The sequence below is a fragment of the Limanda limanda genome, chromosome 16 (assembly GCF_963576545.1).
Source record: "Limanda limanda chromosome 16, fLimLim1.1, whole genome shotgun sequence".
In the NCBI taxonomy this organism is placed as follows: Eukaryota; Metazoa; Chordata; class Actinopteri; order Pleuronectiformes; family Pleuronectidae; genus Limanda; species Limanda limanda.
This window is the reverse complement of record NC_083651.1, coordinates 17,610,526-17,629,996: the sequence shown is the minus strand read 5'-3', so window position 1 is coordinate 17,629,996 and position 19,471 is coordinate 17,610,526. Positions and strand designations below refer to the sequence as shown.

At 42.2% G+C, this 19,471-nt stretch overlaps 1 protein-coding gene across 1 annotated transcript in view; it reads left to right on the top strand.

The window, feature by feature from the left end:
• The window catches only part of tanc1b (tetratricopeptide repeat, ankyrin repeat and coiled-coil containing 1b), a 100,357-nt gene that overhangs the window by 24,203 nt on the left and 56,683 nt on the right, over window positions 1–19,471 (top strand). Inside the window, exons 3-4 of the mRNA XM_061088343.1 lie at window positions 6,799–6,990; window positions 18,145–18,249. Of these exons, the coding sequence (XP_060944326.1) occupies window positions 6,799–6,990; window positions 18,145–18,249 (297 nt within the window). The remainder of the gene's footprint in view (window positions 1–6,798; window positions 6,991–18,144; window positions 18,250–19,471) is intronic.

Below are 19,471 nucleotides of genomic sequence, written 5' to 3'. Positions count from 1 at the left end.
CCTCATTTTGTGTTTTACAGTTATCAGGTTTTTTGACAATGGTCTTGTGGGAAAAAACATTGATTAGTAGCTTGGCTTTACCTTAATAAGTCTTTTCTGTGTTGGGTTTTTGGGTGAATTTTGAACCACACATATTTACATCTTATTAACATATCAGCCCTAATTTGTCCTTCATCATCTCAGATGACTTAAAGTGAAGACCCTCCCCCCACTCCGTAGTCCTTCTTGTCTGGCGCTCTCTCTTTCCTCTCTGTGGGTCGTTGGGTGTTAACCATGACAGCTTTTGTGAGACTGTCACCCTGGTCTCGGAAGTACACAGGGAATCCACATTGGCACTCAGTCTAGCGGGAGAATTGCCCCTTTGGTGGATTGTCCTATGGTCATCGTGCATTGTGTGTCGACTGAAAGAATCTGCATTAATTATAGCCTTTCTGCATTCTCTGCTGTCCATAGAATTAACTAGTGAGAAGCTAATGGAGTATCTGTGTGTGTGTGTGAGTGCTTGTGTGTGTGTATACAGTGTATGTAAGCGTAGAAGATCGAATGATATGGATTGTATTGTTTTGTATAGATTTTTTATTTGTGTAATCATCTTTTTCCAACATGCTGTATTACTCTTTAGGCAAGATGGGTTGAATTGAATGTTCCTTTGCCTTTTTGTTGATTCAGTTATTCTTTAGTTCCATTAGTTTGGCAGTTTAATAGAAGATTCCCTCATAACAAAATCGCTCCTCCATGACACTCGTCTTGCACTGTCATCCCTGCACACAATGCAATCACAGTTCGGGCTGTTCTCCTTTTTGATCCCTACAAACAACAGCGTCCCTCTCTATCTTAAAGAACCCATTGAAGACTCATCTCATCTGACAGCACCGCCTCTTTCAATACCTCTCACCCCCTGACATGCCTAACTAGCACTTGATCTCTGCAGCAGAATTTATACGTTACGTCCTGCTCCTGCATGCTCCTCTCCCTCGCCTGAATAATGCAGAGACATTTCTGTTGCTGTGAAGGCGTCTGACCAAGACAATCTCCTGTGACGTTCTTTCATATGTGTCCATGTTACTTGGTACTCTGCAGTTTTTTTGTGGTCTTTTAAGGTTTTGTAAGAATTAAGGTTGTATCGCTTAATTGATCAATTCACGACTCTGCTGGACAATGGAGGGGGCCTGTATCTTTCAGTGGGCCCATACATTCCCTCAGAAGGATCAACAGATCACATTCCATTGCAAAGATTTACTTGGGAGGGGAAAGATTTAATCCAGATTTATACCCATGAAAGACATTTGAAAGCATTGAGCTGTGTGTACACTGTACAGTCGGTAGCATGATAGCAGGGGAAATGTAGGATGCTTTGGCCATGTGTGAAATGGGAAATATTTTAGAATTTGTTGTGGCTGACTTTTATTTGACGGGGATGGACTCTTTACCAAGTCCATTTGGTAAAGGCTGTGCAGGACCCCTATTAATTTCTGACCGTAATCACAATGCAAATATGACTGTGGCAATGAAGATACTCTCATCAGAATACAGTCAAGATTTATTTCCATTTCCTTTAGTTTAATGCAGAGTTTAGTTTCTATCTTTAGGACATTACTGCATTGGAACATTGGTTTGGAAACACATTTAGGCTTGACTTACTTAAATAATTGATTTGTGCTTTAATGTTTATTTTTCTAAATCAATGTCTTGAAATAATATTGAACTGTTTTTATGGGCTGGGCACATGCTCGTGGGCTCTGGCCCTTCACTTTGATGAGGAGGAAAGAGACTGTAATCATTTTTACATCATCTCAGGGCAGCAATGTATAATTAGAAAGGGTTGATTTCCTTGACCACAGCAGGGTCTGAAATTGCAGGCCTTGCCTGAATCCAAGGTTTAGGAAAGTAACTAAAATAGAGCTGGGTGAGTTTCTGTACTTGTGTCCCTCTGCGTTATATAGTATCGGTCAGATGGCAGCGCAGTCACCGTGACACGCTGCAGCCGATTCACCAGCACTTGGACGACCGACTTTTATGTGGCGCCTCATGTTTTCAGAACCAACTACCAAAATTACAACTTTGCCATAATCTCTTTTGCATGCAGTATGGCTGAAACCTGTATCGGCCACGACCTGCTATGACTGCATCCACTCTCACCGTGCACCCTACATAGCCTGAACTAGCCTCTATTAAAGGTGTTATAGTGGGTGGGTGTTTATAGTGTTTCCCCTGTTACCTTGCTCACCACAGAATCATGAGTTCTATGTATTCTGTGATGAAAATGTAAATTTATTGTTAAAGGTGTCAGTTGGCACAAGAGTGGAGAGCTGGTGCTGCAGGTATTGGTAAAGCAGTTAATCAATGCAGATAGGTACCAAGTGTAATGCATCTTACAAACCCAAATGTTGAGACTTTATTATCTTCATGTTGTACAGATGCTTTTGATGCATTGTTAAAACAAGTGCAGTGCCTGTTCTAAATCTGCCTGTTTGGAATGGGCTGTTTTCTGGGCCTGGTGATGCTGGTGGCTGCTTTTTTCCTAAAACTCATAAAGTGACCTGCAGTAATGTTGCCTTGGGAAGTTAAGACTTGCTTTGCGTCCAAAAATACATCACCGACCATTTCGGATCAATTCAATGCTTAATATCTACCCCATTCTCAAACCATGAGAAAAGAAACATCGATTTAAAAGACTTCCTGCATCAAATATTCTGTATCGGCCTATTTATCACACACTCACACACATACAGACTCAATTTCCGAAGGACCCATTTTGGACATCCCCTCTAAGGAAGTGTGTGGCTGCAGTGTTTCCCACTTAGGTCAGGGTCACTGTGGGTCCTGACCTTGGCTGCGTGACCTTTGGGTCAATTACAGGTTTCTCTGTGTCTGAGGGAATTTGAAGGTGTCACTGCAACCTTTTCGCTTCCTGGCTCTGGCATTCTTCTTTGTCTAGGGACCCTTTAAAACACAGGGCACCTTTTGTGTGCCCCCCCACCACCCGTGGTGAGGCGGAGGCGGGGAGAAAATGGGTCACTGTTTCTAATTTGACCGGCATCCCAACAACATTTATTCCCCCGAGGAGAGGAGCAGGATGCTAATAGTAGCTTGTCTCTCGCAGTTCGGGTTCTTTAGTGATTTCTGCAAACCTCCTGCAGACAGGCGTCAGTGCTGATCTGCTGAGCAGCACAGTGCGGAACACGGAACCCAAAGCTCATTGTCGTTACTGTGGCTTGCCACATCTGCAGTTATGATTTAGCCGGATCCGCTGACGTATGGTCTGTGTTATTAGTTTGGTACTACATGCTATCTTGAGGTTGATAATTCATACATTTTAATTTGTGGCTATGATGAGTGGGCAACTTTGGTGCCGCAGAATAGATTACTGTACTTTGCTGTTAGACGACTCCGTGGCCAGAACGATCTTTCCATGCACGATTGGTTCTCAATAAAGAAAAACCAGTTTTTCCATGGAGGGCTTGGATACCGCCGAGTGAACCAGTAGCCAGGTACAGTCGTTTTGGAGACTTGTGCTAAGTCATGTGTGGAGACTGTGGGGAACCATTTCTGTGAGGACGACTGTATCTCAACAGGAAAATGTGGGGACGTCTCATGCAATGTGAGTTTGATTTGATGAACAATGACTTTTTAAAAGAGAAGTGCTGGCTTCTATTTCAGGACATGGGTTGTGTTGTACATCATTTTGACCAGCTCAACTGTTTTTTCTGTTTTGAGATTGCTGTAGTTACACAGGGGAGGGGAGTCTTTACATAGGATACAATAAAGAACCATACCCCAACTTTCATGGCTTTAGGCAGCATGACATCTCAACTTATCATAAGGCTTGTGTTTCAGAGCTGCTGGGGGTTTACCATTAGTGTGGTGGGTCCAACCACAGGTGAGGTTTTCTGCCTCAAGCTGGAGCCTTGCAAACCTTTTATGCAGCTGGCCAATACATGGATGCTGCGTTTTCCTCTTGGCATCTCAAGCTGCTCGGTATTGATAAAAAGTTATTAGACTTACCTTAGATTTGTGTGATAATGCCTCAGGCCAGAGAAGCTCATTCAGTGAATTTGTGTGGACAACAAACAGTGACTGTCACTGACTGTCACTGTCTTTCAGATATGAACTTTACTTTCCTGTTCCTTGTGAATGTGTCTGACCTGGACAATCTTCTGCTGCATCGCTCAAATGTGAGAAGAACTTATGCTTGCTGAATACACAGGAAAGTGCAGCAAACTGATGTACCAAAATTCCCACTTTTTTTTATTCCAAAAATGTTCTAAATAAGGTTCATGATTAATATGTCTTAGGGGAGTTAAGGGGGAGTGCAGGTTTTCCATGTTGGGCTTTATTCACATCATTCCGCTGCAACTCTGTCATGGAACACTGTATAAGATGAACATGACTAACATCTCTCAGTAGCACCTGATAACAGATTTTTAACCCCTAAATTACTTTAAAAGTAACAGGCAGCCACTGTGCTTTGTGAGTTAGATGTTATCTTAAAGTCAGTGGTCAATGACACAGCCGTGTTTACTCCGCTGACTGGATGTCCTTCTCTTGGGCCCCGGTGGCATGAGAAACGTTTAACTGGCCCATGACCCTGGGTTTAAATACATAATATGTGCTGCTGTGTTTTTCAGGATCCAGGTCTTTTCTGCTTTTTCCCACTCCTGCTAGCAAGGGACTTACCTTTGACGTCATTTTCTGGCATGACATTCTGTAATGTTTGTCTGTCTTCATGAACGCCAGCCTCGCCCACAAATTCTCGCATTTTTCATCCACACATTCTTGTATCTGGAGTCGAAGTATGCCCTGTTTGTTAAATTGGAGATCTTGACTGCACGCCAACCTGCAACATGTGTGCAGTGAGAGATATTTCTGACAGGATGCGTCACTCTAAATTTTTAACTCCGGTAAACATACTTCACTCAGCTCAGTTCACGTGGGACAAATTTATTATGGGATACGGAGCATGAACTGAGTTGATATTTGGCATCTGTTTGGCTCCTCATCGACGCACAGCTCAGCAAAGTGGAGACTGAAGAGTGATGCCGGTAACAGACAGACAGACGGAGCCCTCAGGTGTATGCGAAACTCACAGACTTGGCCATGAACCAGCTGCTACAGTGAGAGCACACAAGTAGAAGGTTCACTGACGTCTTAAATAAACAGCCTTATTGCAAACATTGTATTTGACACTGTATGTTGCTGTGCTGAGATGAATATGTCATGGGAGTTATAAGGATTGTTATTCCACTAAACCGGCTTTCTCTCAAGCCTGGAGTACCGGGATCGATGGAAGCTTCTTCAATATTTTAGTTTTCTTGTTTGAATCATTTACAGGAAACGTCAATAAGGAACCACAGTAGTGAATTCTGAAATCCACCATTAGCCCAGTGGTGTACGCTGATTAATCAACAAGCCTGTCCGGCTGCTTGTGTTATGTTGTTGCATGAATACGTAAACAACAACTGTATGAGCGTAGAAAATTTCAAGTTTCACAATGTTTTTGAAACTGTGCTGCCATCAATATTCTTGAAGAAGCTGACATTATGGGAGGTTTTCTACCTGGTTTTCCATGTGTGTTTAATTCAGTATATACTCATGAGTCCCGTCCTGTCTGAGCCAAGATGCTTTCTGCAGCAAAATAAAGCACGGCCAAGGTTTGTCTCTGGGGTTTTTACATTGAGTTCCTGACCTTCAAGCTCAGGATGATAGTAAAAGAAAATGATTTGGTACATTGTTCCAGTAGAATCTGCTTCAAGGTCAGTTTGGTTGTCTTTATTTACCCACAGTCTAAATATAAAGCTTTTTTTGAAAATATGGTTTCTGTATTACATGAAATCCTTTATAATAAGACATGGTTTATATTGTAAATAATTTTTGCTACATCTCAAACACTTCTCATTTATCGCAGTGAGGACTACAAAAGTCACTTCTCCATTTCTTGTTGTGGTCATGGATTTTCCTCTGGCTCATTCTGACAGTTTACAGTAATACATTGTTTTCCCTGTTGAAGCTATAACCCATTTCTTTTATAAACCGTATTGTATCAGAAAGAATCATGAAAAAACTTGGTCTGTGGGAAGGAAACATGTGATACAATGCCTCTTACAATGCAGATAAACATGATGTCTTTTGCAAAGGGGTGAGGCATGATCATGCGGGAGATGGAGTTTTTTTCAACATTCTGACAATAGGCTTTTTATTGATTCCTTAGAGAATAATTCATGGATCTTGATGAAATGTCAGAAACATTTAGGGGACTAATATTTATTTATGTGTAATTTGGTTTAGATCCAAATAAAAATCTGGATAATTAAACGTTGACAGCCCATCACAGTTTAATTTGTCCTTCCACAGTTTTATAATGAAACCATTTTTCTTGCACTTCTCATAATAATACAAAATGCTTTGTTTTGCGCGCTAGCAGTGCACATTCCCCTCCACCGGCAGCAATCTAATTCTGCGGGAAACACTGATTCAGCCTTGTGCACACAGTGCTTATTAGTGTGCGGCACTACATTCACATTAGACATTAGTGCTTTGCTAAATCATTCTCAGAGTTTTAACAACTCTGTCCAAGAAAATCACTTAGTTGTTAAAAAGCTTCACTTCCTTCCGCCCTGAAAACGCTGCACCGTGATTGGTACAATAAAAGTAACACATATGCCCATGTAAGTGCTTGTTTTGAGCTATTGAAGGTCTGTGCATACTGAGATTGACTGTGTAGAGTCATGATGTCAGAACATGAGCTCATGCCAAAGCTGTTTGTTCCATCTGTAAACACCTTGTGATTCTCTTCAACAGGTGATGTTCACAGTCAAAGAAGATTCCCACTGGAGGGAACCCCCCAGTCCCAGGGGCCTGGCAGCACTCTCCCTAATGAGGACATTTTCAGGCTCAGCCTTGCCAAGGGAGTGTCCATGTCTCTGCCTTCATCGCCTCTGCTGCCACGACAGTCCTACATGATGCCCCTCCGGCCCAGCAAAAGATCACCAGGTACATGTCGGCTAAAAGTGGTGCTAAAATTTGGGTTATCTAATTATACTGTGCATCATTTCATTTGTAGCTTCATTCGTCTCCATGAGTCACCTGTATACTTGAGGACTCGTGTCTATGTTCAGTTGCTTTTGTACAATTGTTGAGCATCTGACATCCCTCCAGGAATGACAGTTTCCCTCAGCAGCTTTTATCTCACTCCTCTCTGAAACATGTCAAACTATTCTGGATAACTGTTCCTCTCAAAGAAACAAAAGTCACAGGGAAGACAGGAGGATGAAGACAGGAGGATGAAGTAACAACGTTAGATGGACCATTCTGGATCCCACTGGTTACAGAGATTTGTTTTTGTCACTTCATCCCCGTATTTGATCACCTTGTGTTGAAGTATAACTCCCTACAACTGTGCCGCGTGTTTACACTTTACTGGCTCGTAATGGCCGAGTGTTTACACTGGATTTAATTGTGAGTCTCTCCTGGGCTGTGGTTGTCAGCAGCTGTGGGGTTCAACCTGAGTCTTTGTGTTCTGGGAGACTTGGCAAAGAGGAGAGGAATCCTTTAAGTGGTCAGCGTGGCCCCACTCACATGTGGCACTCATCTGCGGGCTATCTAGCCTTTGTTTAGAGTGGTTACAGCTTTGATCTGTTTAGTGTAAAGATGAGTTGATGGGAGGGGGGATGGTTCGGCTTGATCCTTGCCTGGACTTGTCGTTCACGTTAAGATCTCTTGTAAAATAAATCCTCATTTAGTTTCAGGGTTTTTCATTAAATTATTCTTTTTAATATGAAAGACTGTGGATTTATTTAATGAAACAGACAGATGCAGTTTATATTTGCAAAGAGGTGAATTAGCTCCGCCTCCACTCAAAACAAATCTGTACAACCACCTTAAGTGATGTAATATTTGAGATTTGTGTTTTTTATTCCACCAAAGAGAAAATGTATATTTTACAGCCATGAAGGGACTGACAGAGAAGGAAAGGGAGATGAAGAGAGAGAGGAGGCTCAGGTTTGTGAAGGTGAAAAGGGCCCTGGGGACTGGGGAAGGGGGAACTCTCATTAAAGGCACATTCCCTCATGGCGTGCTCTGAAGAATGAGAAAAAAAATGGACTGACAAGATAGGATGCTGCGGAGGACGACCGGGGAGTGAAGGTTGGGGGAGGGTCCGGAGTCTCTCCTCCTCTGTCCTCAGAGGTAACTGTGAAAACCCGCCGGGGGAGAGTTCACACCCCCAGTTAATAAACACATACAGCAGGAAATGTCTCAGCTCTGTGACGAAAACGACGTTGGCCGTGCTGCATTTTCTCTTTCTCTCCCCCATGGAGCCGTAAGAGAGAACATCGTGTTAAACGCAATTTCAAGACTCTGCGCTTGGTGAAATGACTTTTATTCCCCCCTCTGCCAAAAATGGATAGAAACAAGACGACCCTGTGACTTATTACCATTATGTAGAAGTCCAGTTACTAACCTGATTATCAGTGAGTGGTTCAGCATGGTTTGTTCGAAGGAAATCTAAGCCAGTATTCACAACTAACACATTCTTCTTAAGCATATAGCAGTATTATGAACAGGCAAGTTTGCGCTTATTCTAGGATAAGGAATTCATGTTGGGTGTAAATGTTTAAGTGCCATTTTGATCTCTGCTGCTGATTGTCAGAGCTTGAAAGGTGTTCTGACTCAGTAAAGATTTGCCTGCAGATGTTTGCGGTCATGCACACAGATGTGGAGACTGTGGACTTTCCAGCACAGGAAACAAGTTTTGGAAATGTACGCTTGACAAAAAAGATACAGGACCCACCCCAATGAAAACACAATTTATCAATATTTACCACATCTAAATGACAAAATATTTTTATGCAGCGATTAAACCTCTTAATCACTCTAATGGTTTCCTGTGAGTTGGATTCCAGACAGGCCCTGTACGAGATCAGTGTAGACCCAGAGGGGGAAACACAGGGGGGTGGAGTGTGACACAGTGAGCCCTGTGGCTACGTGAAACTAGAAGATGTACAATGTAGGTTTTATGGAAAGATAAACAGACATTTAATGACCCAAATAAATATTCAGAAACACTATACATCTATTTATCCTCCTTGCCTTTTTTTTAAAATCAAAAGCGATAAGAAGTGGCAAGCAGGTTGTGTTTTTACTGGCTTTTTTGCAAACTTTGTTTGTTTGTCTGTTAGCATCATTACACAAAAAACACTTAACGGATTATCATGAAACCTGGAGGAGGGATGGAGTGTGGGTCAGGAAAGTTAAGACAGTGATCAGTTATTAGCTGATGCAGTGTTTTCAGAATGTCTTTGGGGTAATCATATCTGTATTTTTTTATTTTATATCACTGGCGACATTTCATCCAGAGTTTGAGAATCATGCTCATTTATATACTTTGACTCTTAAAGAACACTCAATTTACTCGAGTCAGCCTCCCATACAGCCTTCACTGATGTCTTTTGAGGGGAAGTGGTTTCACAGATTCAAAAAGCATTTTGTGGCTTTGCTTCGTTTCCCGACACATTGGATAATCTATCACACTTAGGAAGGCCCCAACTTAGTGGTTGTTCTTTTTCATGAAAAAACTTCACAAGGGACAACAGGGAAACATTGAGTTAATTAGGAGTGTGACGGATGCCTGAGCCGCAAAGCTCGGGTGGTGTTGACTGCCACAGCTTTGATCAGCTAAGCCCAGAGCTTAACCATGAAACACAGCACCCGGACATGTGTTGAGCAGCACCTTGGTTTTACAGTCCTAATAGTTTACAGGTCCTCTGAAGGCACAACGGAGGGGACATTTACTGCAGGAATGTCGCCTGAGTGGACCCATCCTGCACCAAACCAGCACAGGTCAGAGATCAGGTATTTAAAAAACCAGAGGGCCCTCAATATGAAGTGAGCAGAGTTTAGTTGATGACACAGTAATTGTGGTTTCCAGCTCTCTTTAAGCCATTAGAGCTGATAGAACTTAATGGTCCGACAGTCTCCAGGGTATCTCCATCTCCACAGTGACCTCCACTGGCTGCAATAGGTTACTGTGCTGTTTAGGGATTAAAAGCATTATGTTGTCCTGCATCTGTAAATATGACCAAGTTAACACAACTGTTGACTATTCAAATAAACTCATCTCTCCTGATTCATACTTTAGAACAACTACACTGCATCCCTGAAATATAAACCCTGCACCAGGCCGCAGGAGTTGAATAAAACATATTGTAAAAATGTATTAAAACAAGGAGGCTGCAAGGCTACAGGGTGGTAGGTAGAGGGGTGATATGTTTCTGAATGTACAGCGGATGTGAGACCTCTGAGTAGTTGCATTGTCCCTGCGTAAGCATCTTAGGGATGATAAAGCAGCAATTCACATTAATTTATTGCTGCCATCAGTAGTGTATCATTTTAATTGGTATGTATGCAATTAGACCACAGGGGAAGTGCTCTCTGGTGGTTCTGTGGTAAAATGAGCTAAGTGATTTTTTTTTGCCTTGATGGGAGCTTTGGCTTTATGTGGTGCAGAGGATGATTCACTAATTGAGCAACCAAACAAACATGTAAATCATCACCAGAGATTTTCCTTCTCTCATTCAGGCAGGGTGGCAACTCTGGTGATATTCTTTGTTTGAGCTAAAATGTATAATTTATACTACTACTACTTTATACGTGCTTAATCTATATAAGCGTAGCCTTTAAAACACTGCATCGTGGCCTGGGCCACACCATATGTGATACCCTACCTCGTACCGAACTCTAAGAAGTACCCTGTGGCTATGCTGAGCCTGACGTGCATCTCCCTAGAAATGTCACTGCATGTCATGATGACACAGACTGCAACAACAGTTTGGCCCCCAATGTCGGCATGTCTCATCCATATCTCTCAGTAGACAAACATGCACACAAAACTCACTCCCCTGCCGCCCCAATCAGTTCAATGCAAACCCAACATGATGTGCTCAGTTTCAGTCACAGTTGTTTAAAGTACACACACATTAGCATAGGAACTGTACCATCGACTAGAATTTGGTTGTGTTATAACAGACTGACACAGACACCCAACTGCCTAGGCCACCTGTGTAGGCTACAGAGTTGGCTCTTCATCTATGTTATGCAGGATTATAATCCAGGCTTTAGACCCAAGAAGATAACCTGAAAATAATCTCTAAAACTTCTAAAGACACCTTCAGCTACTTGCTTGCCATATTTAGCTATCTCCTTCTCCCTGTGTGTGTGAGTGTGCGTGTACGTGTGTGTGTGTCTGTGTGTGTGTCTGTGCGCACGTTAAAGCCGATCAGGTGGCGGTGTTCATCCACGGGGGTCTGACCCTATAACCTCTTTGTAGCTTATCTCCTCTTTAACTCTGTTTTGTAGCGGCATCTTCGGTGTTGCCTCTGAGCACATTAAAGGATATACGTGGGAGGTGCTTAGTGCTTTAAACCACTATATAGTCTTTGCAGTGTGTTGTTGTTGTTGTTGTGGTTATCAAGCACCACATCCATTTAGTTAAGTGACTGTAAGAAGGGTTGGACTGGAGGTTACTGATAGCTTTGGAGGATATTAACACAAAAGACCTCATAAAATAGGACAGAAAGTGATTTGGTAAAACACATGAGAATTTCTTAATGGATTCCTGTTTTTTCATTTAGCCGCATGGTTACAAAGAATAAATAAATGGCCAATGCGAGCTCAAGGTCGATGTTTGCTTTGACTCAAACCACCTTTACAAACAGAAAGGTGCATCATGGGTTTCAAAATAATCTTAATACTGATAACTAACTAGTTTTTCACAATCTTAGTTTAAATGTTCCTGACAAATACTGTCCGAGGAGACATGAGCTCAGTGTTCAACCAGCAGCGTTCTTGGTCTTCTCTTACATTGCCAGATGAGTGTGGTTTATTTTGTAATTCTGTCAAGAGGATAGAAACTGTCTTCAAAGGCTGTTGTGGCTCCTTTGAGGTGAACTCTCCTGAAGTCTCCTCTGGGGAACTGACAGCAACCAGACAGCCCTGGGGGAATATTAATGCTTCTATGAGAGCTGAGCTGTAAAAGACCATGTGATGCTGCACGGACTCTTTGAAAGCTTCCTATGATTGGCACCCACTGAAAAGTACTATCCCGTTCTCCACTTCTCCGCACTTCACTACACTCCGGCTTTGACTCCTTATCAAATGCAGTCTCCCCTTTTTCCTTCTGCAGTGGGATCCCAGTTCACTCGCTGCATCAGAAACCAATACTGAATAAACTGTTATTAATATATATCCTCAGTCAGTCGGGAAATTCAAGATACTCTTATAATGTAAAAGTGTATCAAACCACATTTATATGATGAAGTATAAGGGACACTTAAAAGGGGAAAAAATCTGATATTTCAGAATAACGTCATAGCATTATGGGGTTTCGTGAAGTTTCTGGAGAAACAGTGAGACTGTTAATCAACATTTGGGATCCAGATGGTGTGAAATTCAGGCACAGGTTCCCGGTTATTTCTTTCTTAATATTCTCTTAATATGATGCTATTACTCGTAATATTATGGTTTTCTTCTAATTAAATTACGATTTAATGCCCATAATATTACGACTTTCATATCAAATACGCATTTATTCTCACAATATAAGGACTTGACTCTTATGATATTATGACTGCTCAATTATTACTTTATTCTCATAATATTATGACATTATTCTCAATGTCTCCTCCTTCTATATGGACCTAATACTCTGTTGTTCATTTAAATGGTTAAATGGAAGTACAAATTGTGGCTCACTTGATATTATAGTTTTTTACAATGTGTGACCATGTCCATAGTGGAGAACAACACATAATTCATATCCCACTGTGAAACAGCATGTGTGAGATTAGTCATGACTATTAAACATGGTGTTAAAAAAAAGATAACTAGCCTCTCATTGTGGTTCAGTGAAGAAACTGCATTAAGCAGACAGGATAAGGGCAGCACTGTATATGTCAGGCTGTGGATAGGAAATGAATTGTAAATTAGCATTCAGAAGTTAAGGTCATAATGAACCATGGCTCTAATCTCACGACTGTATTTCACGGCTGTAATGGTGAAAATGTTAAATGCTTGACACCTAATGCTCTTCATAGGAAATTCACTGAATGAAGTGGTTTGTCGTACAGCGCTAAGAATACCAATCTCTTCTATCATTTATTTTCTGGAATAAATTATTTTTGTGCCTCTATGCCAGTGACAGTCAAGGGCAGAGTTGTTATGGTGTCGGATTGTCCATCTGTCCCTACTTTGCTCATGGATGCAATATCCATATCTAGGAACATCTAGGAACGCCTCGAGGGAATTTCTCTAAATTTGGCACAAATGTTCACTTGGACTCAAGAATGAACGGATTCGGTGGTCAAGGTCACTGTGATGTGATTGGCCATAACCCAAGAATTCATACACCCAAATGTGTTATTGGATGAGAGAATCAAGTGATACCATTTTATATCCAAAAGGTAAAAGGTCAACTGTGTCATCATGATGTTCTGCAAATGCACCTTTTCCTCAGTGCCGTAACGCAATATTTCACATTTGGTCGGACAGTGAATTGGTGACACTTATCTTTGGTGTCAACCTTCAAATCACCTTGTAGTGACCGTATAGACCTTGCTTCTATACAGCAACATCCTCATCTGAAACTTTGTCTGCTGTAACTTTTAGTTTTTTAGAATTAAAACAGGCTGGAACGTTATGATTGACAGCTGAGAGTTACTCTCGATTGGCTGTGGATGGGTTTCTGTGAGACCTTGCTCCAGCAGCTCTATCCCCCTGATTGCTACTGTGCAGACTCATATTTTTGCTTCACTTCTGTATAGTGGGAAGCAGTAGTTTCTTGATTTTCTCTATGACGTGAACACGTACAGGGAGCTTGACTCTGTTTTCGTGTCATCCGTTAACACAGAACAAGAAAAAAATTAAATCAATGCATTTCATGATATCTCCTTTACATCTCAGTCAAACAATACACTATTTTTTAAGACCTCACAACATGTACTATGTGAGTCTGGATAGACATGGGTGTAAACCACGACTGACTGACTGACCGGCTATGACCATGAGCCGTAAGTTCCACTTGAAGAATGACATTTTGGGACATACAGAGAGCTGTTGTAGAGCTGCTTTCACTCCCCTTCTGCTGCACAAAGAGGACACACTGTCTCGTTGATAAGTTGAAATGTGAAGAGTGTCAAGAGTCTATCTTGAAGAATGCTGGGAAAACTCCTTGATCACGTCGCAAACCACTGACAATCCTCTCTTTCATTGGAATTTACTGGACATAACAAGTTGTTGGTCATAGTTATTCGATTGTTAGGTATAGGTTTGAGCACACTGATTGATTGCTAGCCGCTCGTGGATTCCTGATTCCTGAGTCTTACGCTGAATGCTGGTGAGAAGCGTCCTTGGCAGTTGCAGCTTCTCTCGCTGCTTTACCCTTGATATTGTCTCTCTGTTTTTCTTCCTTTCGCCCATCTCCCCTGGTACCTGCTGTTTTCTTGCTTGTCTTCCTATTCAGTTTACACGTGTTCGTAGACACAAATGTACACATATATTTATGGGGCACTAAAGGAGAGCAGCTTGTGATTGAAGAGGTTGTACTTGAAGTACTTTTGGAGATATTGTAGCTGCAAGCTGAAACAATGCTTTTAATGGACTGATCATAGGAACCTCATATCCAATAGGCTCTTCTATCACCTTTTAATACTAATTTGTGTTGTTATTTGTTAGATATTCACATGTTGCAGTTACACATAGTTTGCACTTGTCCAACCCTTTTATCATATTTGTTTATCAGTTTATTTAAGGGGGGCAGAGCACATTAATGAACAATAGTATAAAATACCAGATGTCAATTTGTCGGAGTTGGCAAGAAAATACAAATATGGAGTCATATACCTATATACATATATACCTATATATATAGGGCGGCTGTGGCTGAGGGGTAGAGTGGTCGTCCTCCAACCTGAAGGTCGGCAGTTCGATCCCCAGTCTGACCCATCTACATGCCGAAGTGTCCTTGGGCAAGATGCTGAACCCTGAATTGCCCCCCATAGAATAACAAAGTGCTCCGAATAGATGCACTTTATGAACGTGTGTGTGAATGTAAAAAGCTGTACTGTAAAGCGCTTTGAGTGGTCATCAAGACTAGAAAAGCGCTATATAAATACAAAACCATATATATATAGACACCAAATAGAAAATAAGGACAAAACCCACTGCACTTTGTGATTTTGGAGTTACTGACACATAAGAGCAAAAGAAAAGATCCTCCATGTCCCACTAGAAGAACCACATATTGAGCTTTTGATGACAATGTAAGAGCAAAGTCTGAGGTAGATCAATTATATGTTACACCACCTCACTGTGTTTATATGTTTTTTATATTGCTAAAATTGCAATACTTATTGATATTGTTTTATTACCCAGCCATGTCATTGTCAGACATTTATGATAGTTAATTATGTACTAATTCATGTCCTTGTCAAAAGATTCAAATTCAGCATTTTGCATCCAACGTGTGATATGAGTGAGAGCCCATCTCATCTCTCTGCATCGTCCTTCAAGTGTCACAGGCCAGACACTTCTGTGGCTGCGACCTTTTCATGCTTGTTAAAGACTGCAATCGCTTATTCGTCAGCAGCTCCGTCAGGAAAGGTCCGGGCCATTATGGCACCCTGTTAAATCTGGAGATGAGATCTTTAATGGAAAAGAAACTCCTCTGTGCTTTGTCGGATCCTCAGACATCACAGCCTTGACGAAAAGACCTTTCTGCCTCCTCCCCTTATTATCAACTTCTTTAAGATGTGGCCGAAAATTACTCCTCCAACAGCCGGCCACATGTTTGTTATTTTGTGTGTGGATCCTGGGTTTCTTATGTAAACCGAATCTGAACTTAAGCATATGCTTTAGATTACTCAAACTATGCCCGCTAATGTCTTTAGATGAAATACATTAAAGAGGACATATTGGGCGGTTTGCTCTTTGGTCCGAGATATTTACCTGAACTAAGTGTGTCTCACACACAGCCCCCTCTGTCTCTGTAGTCCCACTCTAATTGGAGCCGTGTGACTCCTGGGTAATAGACTGTGCCTGACCATGCACAGCTGAATGGAGGTTTTCAGGATAGACTCTCTGGCTTTCGCTGTATTATAGGAGGCTGGCTTGGATTGCTGATGGTTGTTATCTCTGGATCAGTCCCCTGCACTCTCAGAACTACCTATCAACACAAATCAAACACTCTCATCTCACATTTTGGAAATCCACCTTAGATTATAGTGGTTTTGAACCACACTATCATCACAACATGCTAAAACTACTGCCTTCAGTTCTTCTGACAGACACTGACATTCAGCTTTGGGCTTTTACTTTGATATGCCTGTGGACTTCTGCTAACAAGCAATAGAAGACAGTTCTGTTTGAAGAGGCAGAATATTTTTCCTGCCGCTCCTCACTATGCATTTCAAGTTGCATATCCATAGATGGCACTGTGCAGCAAGCAAAATTCAACACTCTTATTGCAGTGTCACTTCCCAGAGCGTTTCCTCTCACATTCCTGTTTCATGTAACTCCCCTATCCCCCCACCAGCAGTCCTGTCAATAACCCAATAATCTGTTCCTGAGATCGCAGCTGTGGTTTTAAGAAATTGTTCAAACTTATTCGGAGGAAATTATCCTTTTTTAAAAATGTTTGAGGTCAGAGTGACTGATACTGGATGTGGTAATAGGAAACGTCTATCTCTGCTCTGCTATCCAATCTTCATGTTATGACTGGGGTTACACACACAGTCATCTGATAACAGGAGTCTGGAGGAGGAGGAGGTTTGGATGAGGTTACAGTAGATCATGGAGGAGTGTTGCCAGGGGAGGCAGTGCTGTTGCCACTCTCAATGGATTTATGGATGTAATTACATTCACCTCTTTTTCACATTACTTCCTTCATCTTTAGTTTTATCCTTGAGCATGGACTCTGGGATGTATTTGCTTTTTACACAGGGTGGAAGCAGAGTGCTTTAATGTGCACAGTGAAGTCACTCGGGAGATGTTTGTGTCATGGTTTAGTATTTAGTGTAGTGTCTTTGCTGGATCTCCTGCAAGTATAAACAATTATTTTGCTGCTCTTAGAAAAATTGAAGGCCTTTTCCATCACATAAATAAATAACCCGACTTTGTTTCTTTGAGGCAAATTAAAGGGCAGTTTTAACAGGACATGGGGCAAATCTGGCCACTCACTCAAATCATGCAAGAGGAGGTGCGTCTCTACTGGGGCGACCGTGTCAGTGATTTATTGTGAAGTTCGGCGCAGTGAGCAAGCACTCTGCACGGAGCTGTGGGATTTTCTAATTCTGTCACGGTTCGAGCAGAGGGAACAGAGCAGCCCGCTAACCTCAGCTCGTCGCTAAAGACAAAGACGGTCTTCAGAGAACTCCACCACTGTCCCAGATACATCATCTGACTCGCAGCAGGATGCCTGGACCTTAATCTTTCTGGTGTGTCCTCACAGCAATGAGAGGGCTTAATTTCACCGGACGGCTCACAGATAAACATGCAGAAAAGCTTCTTTTTGCTTTGTGTTTGAGCGTTCTTTTTTTTTACAGTTCACTAAGGGGCTAATTGTTGTGGTTTCCTGCTGTAGTTTACATTCCCAGAGCTGGAGAGCAGTGTTTTTAACGGGAGTCTGTAACCATGCAGACGATATTCTGGGTTGTCAGACAGACCAGAGCTGCTTCCAGCGCAGGGAGCTGTCTGAGGAAGTGTGTGTGAGCGTTAGTGTTTTTTAAATGTTTGTGTGTTAGTTTTATGTGAGATACGGACTGCAGCCCAGCCCGTGCAACTAAGATACCACCGCCTCTCATCGCTTGTCCCATCTGGAACACGTTAATCCAGCGAGGACACCGACTCGCTCTCGCTCTCGGTCTCTAACTCTTGTCGTTTTTGTTTATTTTCCCCTCTGCCTGTCTGTCTGACACTCTCATTCTCTCTCTCTCTCTCTCTCTCTCTCTCTCTCTCTCTCTCTCTCTCTCTCTCTCTCTCTCTCTCTCTCTCTCTCTCTCTCTCTCTCTCTCTCTCTCTCTCTCTCTCTCTCTCTCCTCTCTCCCTCTCCCTCTATCTCTCTCGCTCCCCCCTGCATCTTTCGGTTCATGCTGGCAGGTCCAAGCAGGAAACCCAAATATGTGGAGAGTCCTCGTGTTCCCTCTGATGCCATCGTGTCAGCGCTGAGGAAGGTGGCCGATAACAAGGAGTCCTCGCACAATGGTGAGTTTCACCTTTTTGAATCTCTCAGCTTTTGCTCTTTGTAGACACTGTAAAAACGTTGTGTAAAGTCAAATATGTTTGTGTAGGAGTCCACAATGGTGCCTTTATATGTCATCTGTCTTCATAACTGCATGTTTGTTGTGTGTATAAATTACTGCATGAGTGTTCACTTAAAGATCCAGTCATCTGAGCACTGTTCCTTGCACTTTATACAAAGAAACAATTGAGTTTATTTGAAAGTGTGTGTTTAGCTTACAGAAGAGTCAGTCTTCCTCTGTGTGGAGACACATTGTCGCACCGAAGCTCTAAATTAGTTTTCCATGCAATGTAATGATGAAAAGCTCTTTAAATACGCGCTAACTTTGCACATGCATATATACGTGTGCTCTTGTGCTTTTTGTGTTACTGCTGCCTATTCGCTCCTGTGATGGGAAATTGTGTGTTGTTGCACTAAATGCTATGTTTTGATTTCTGTAAGAGCGAGATGTCTCAAATTCCTGCCGTAGGCTGAAGCTGGGTTGTAGGATGGGATATTTTCAGCAGCACAGACATTGTTCCCTCTCATTGTACATATGAGGCAGACAGTAGTAACCCAGCACAGCCCAGTCACTGTTGATGTTACACACCACGGCACGAGGGTGTGTCCCACATTCAGCTGGCACGGAGAAGTGTTTCGGCTTAGAGAGAGAGAGGACTACCGGCGGATAGTGGACGCCAGATAAATGTTGTCTCGTGACTGGCTGGTGTGCTGCCGACTGTTAGCGAGATAGTGTAATGACACACCTGGTTTGGATTTCTCACAGTCTGCGTACGGGCAGAATCTGTGCGGTTGGCTAAATAGTGAGCACGAATTCTCTGTGTATGAATTCAAATCAACTGCAGTAAATTCAGTTCATCTCTCCCTGTTCTGTCTGGTATTCCTCCTGCTCTGCCCTCATCTGCAGACCTGAGATGCCCCTCGAAGCTCACGTACATCAACATACACATTCATATGCCTGTGCTGTCGTAGAATCAATCACTCCTACGTGTTTCCCTCCTCCCTTTCTTTGCTTTCCAACACAGAAAAACGATGCTTAATGTGAGTGCACAAAATGTTTAAAAAAACACAACATGCTTTTGTTGTTTTGATTTTAAACTTGTGTTCCCAGTGCTGCCTCTTCTCTGATTTCAGTCGAGGCTAAAATTACTCTTCAGGCGATGTAACAGACAGAGCTATCTCACA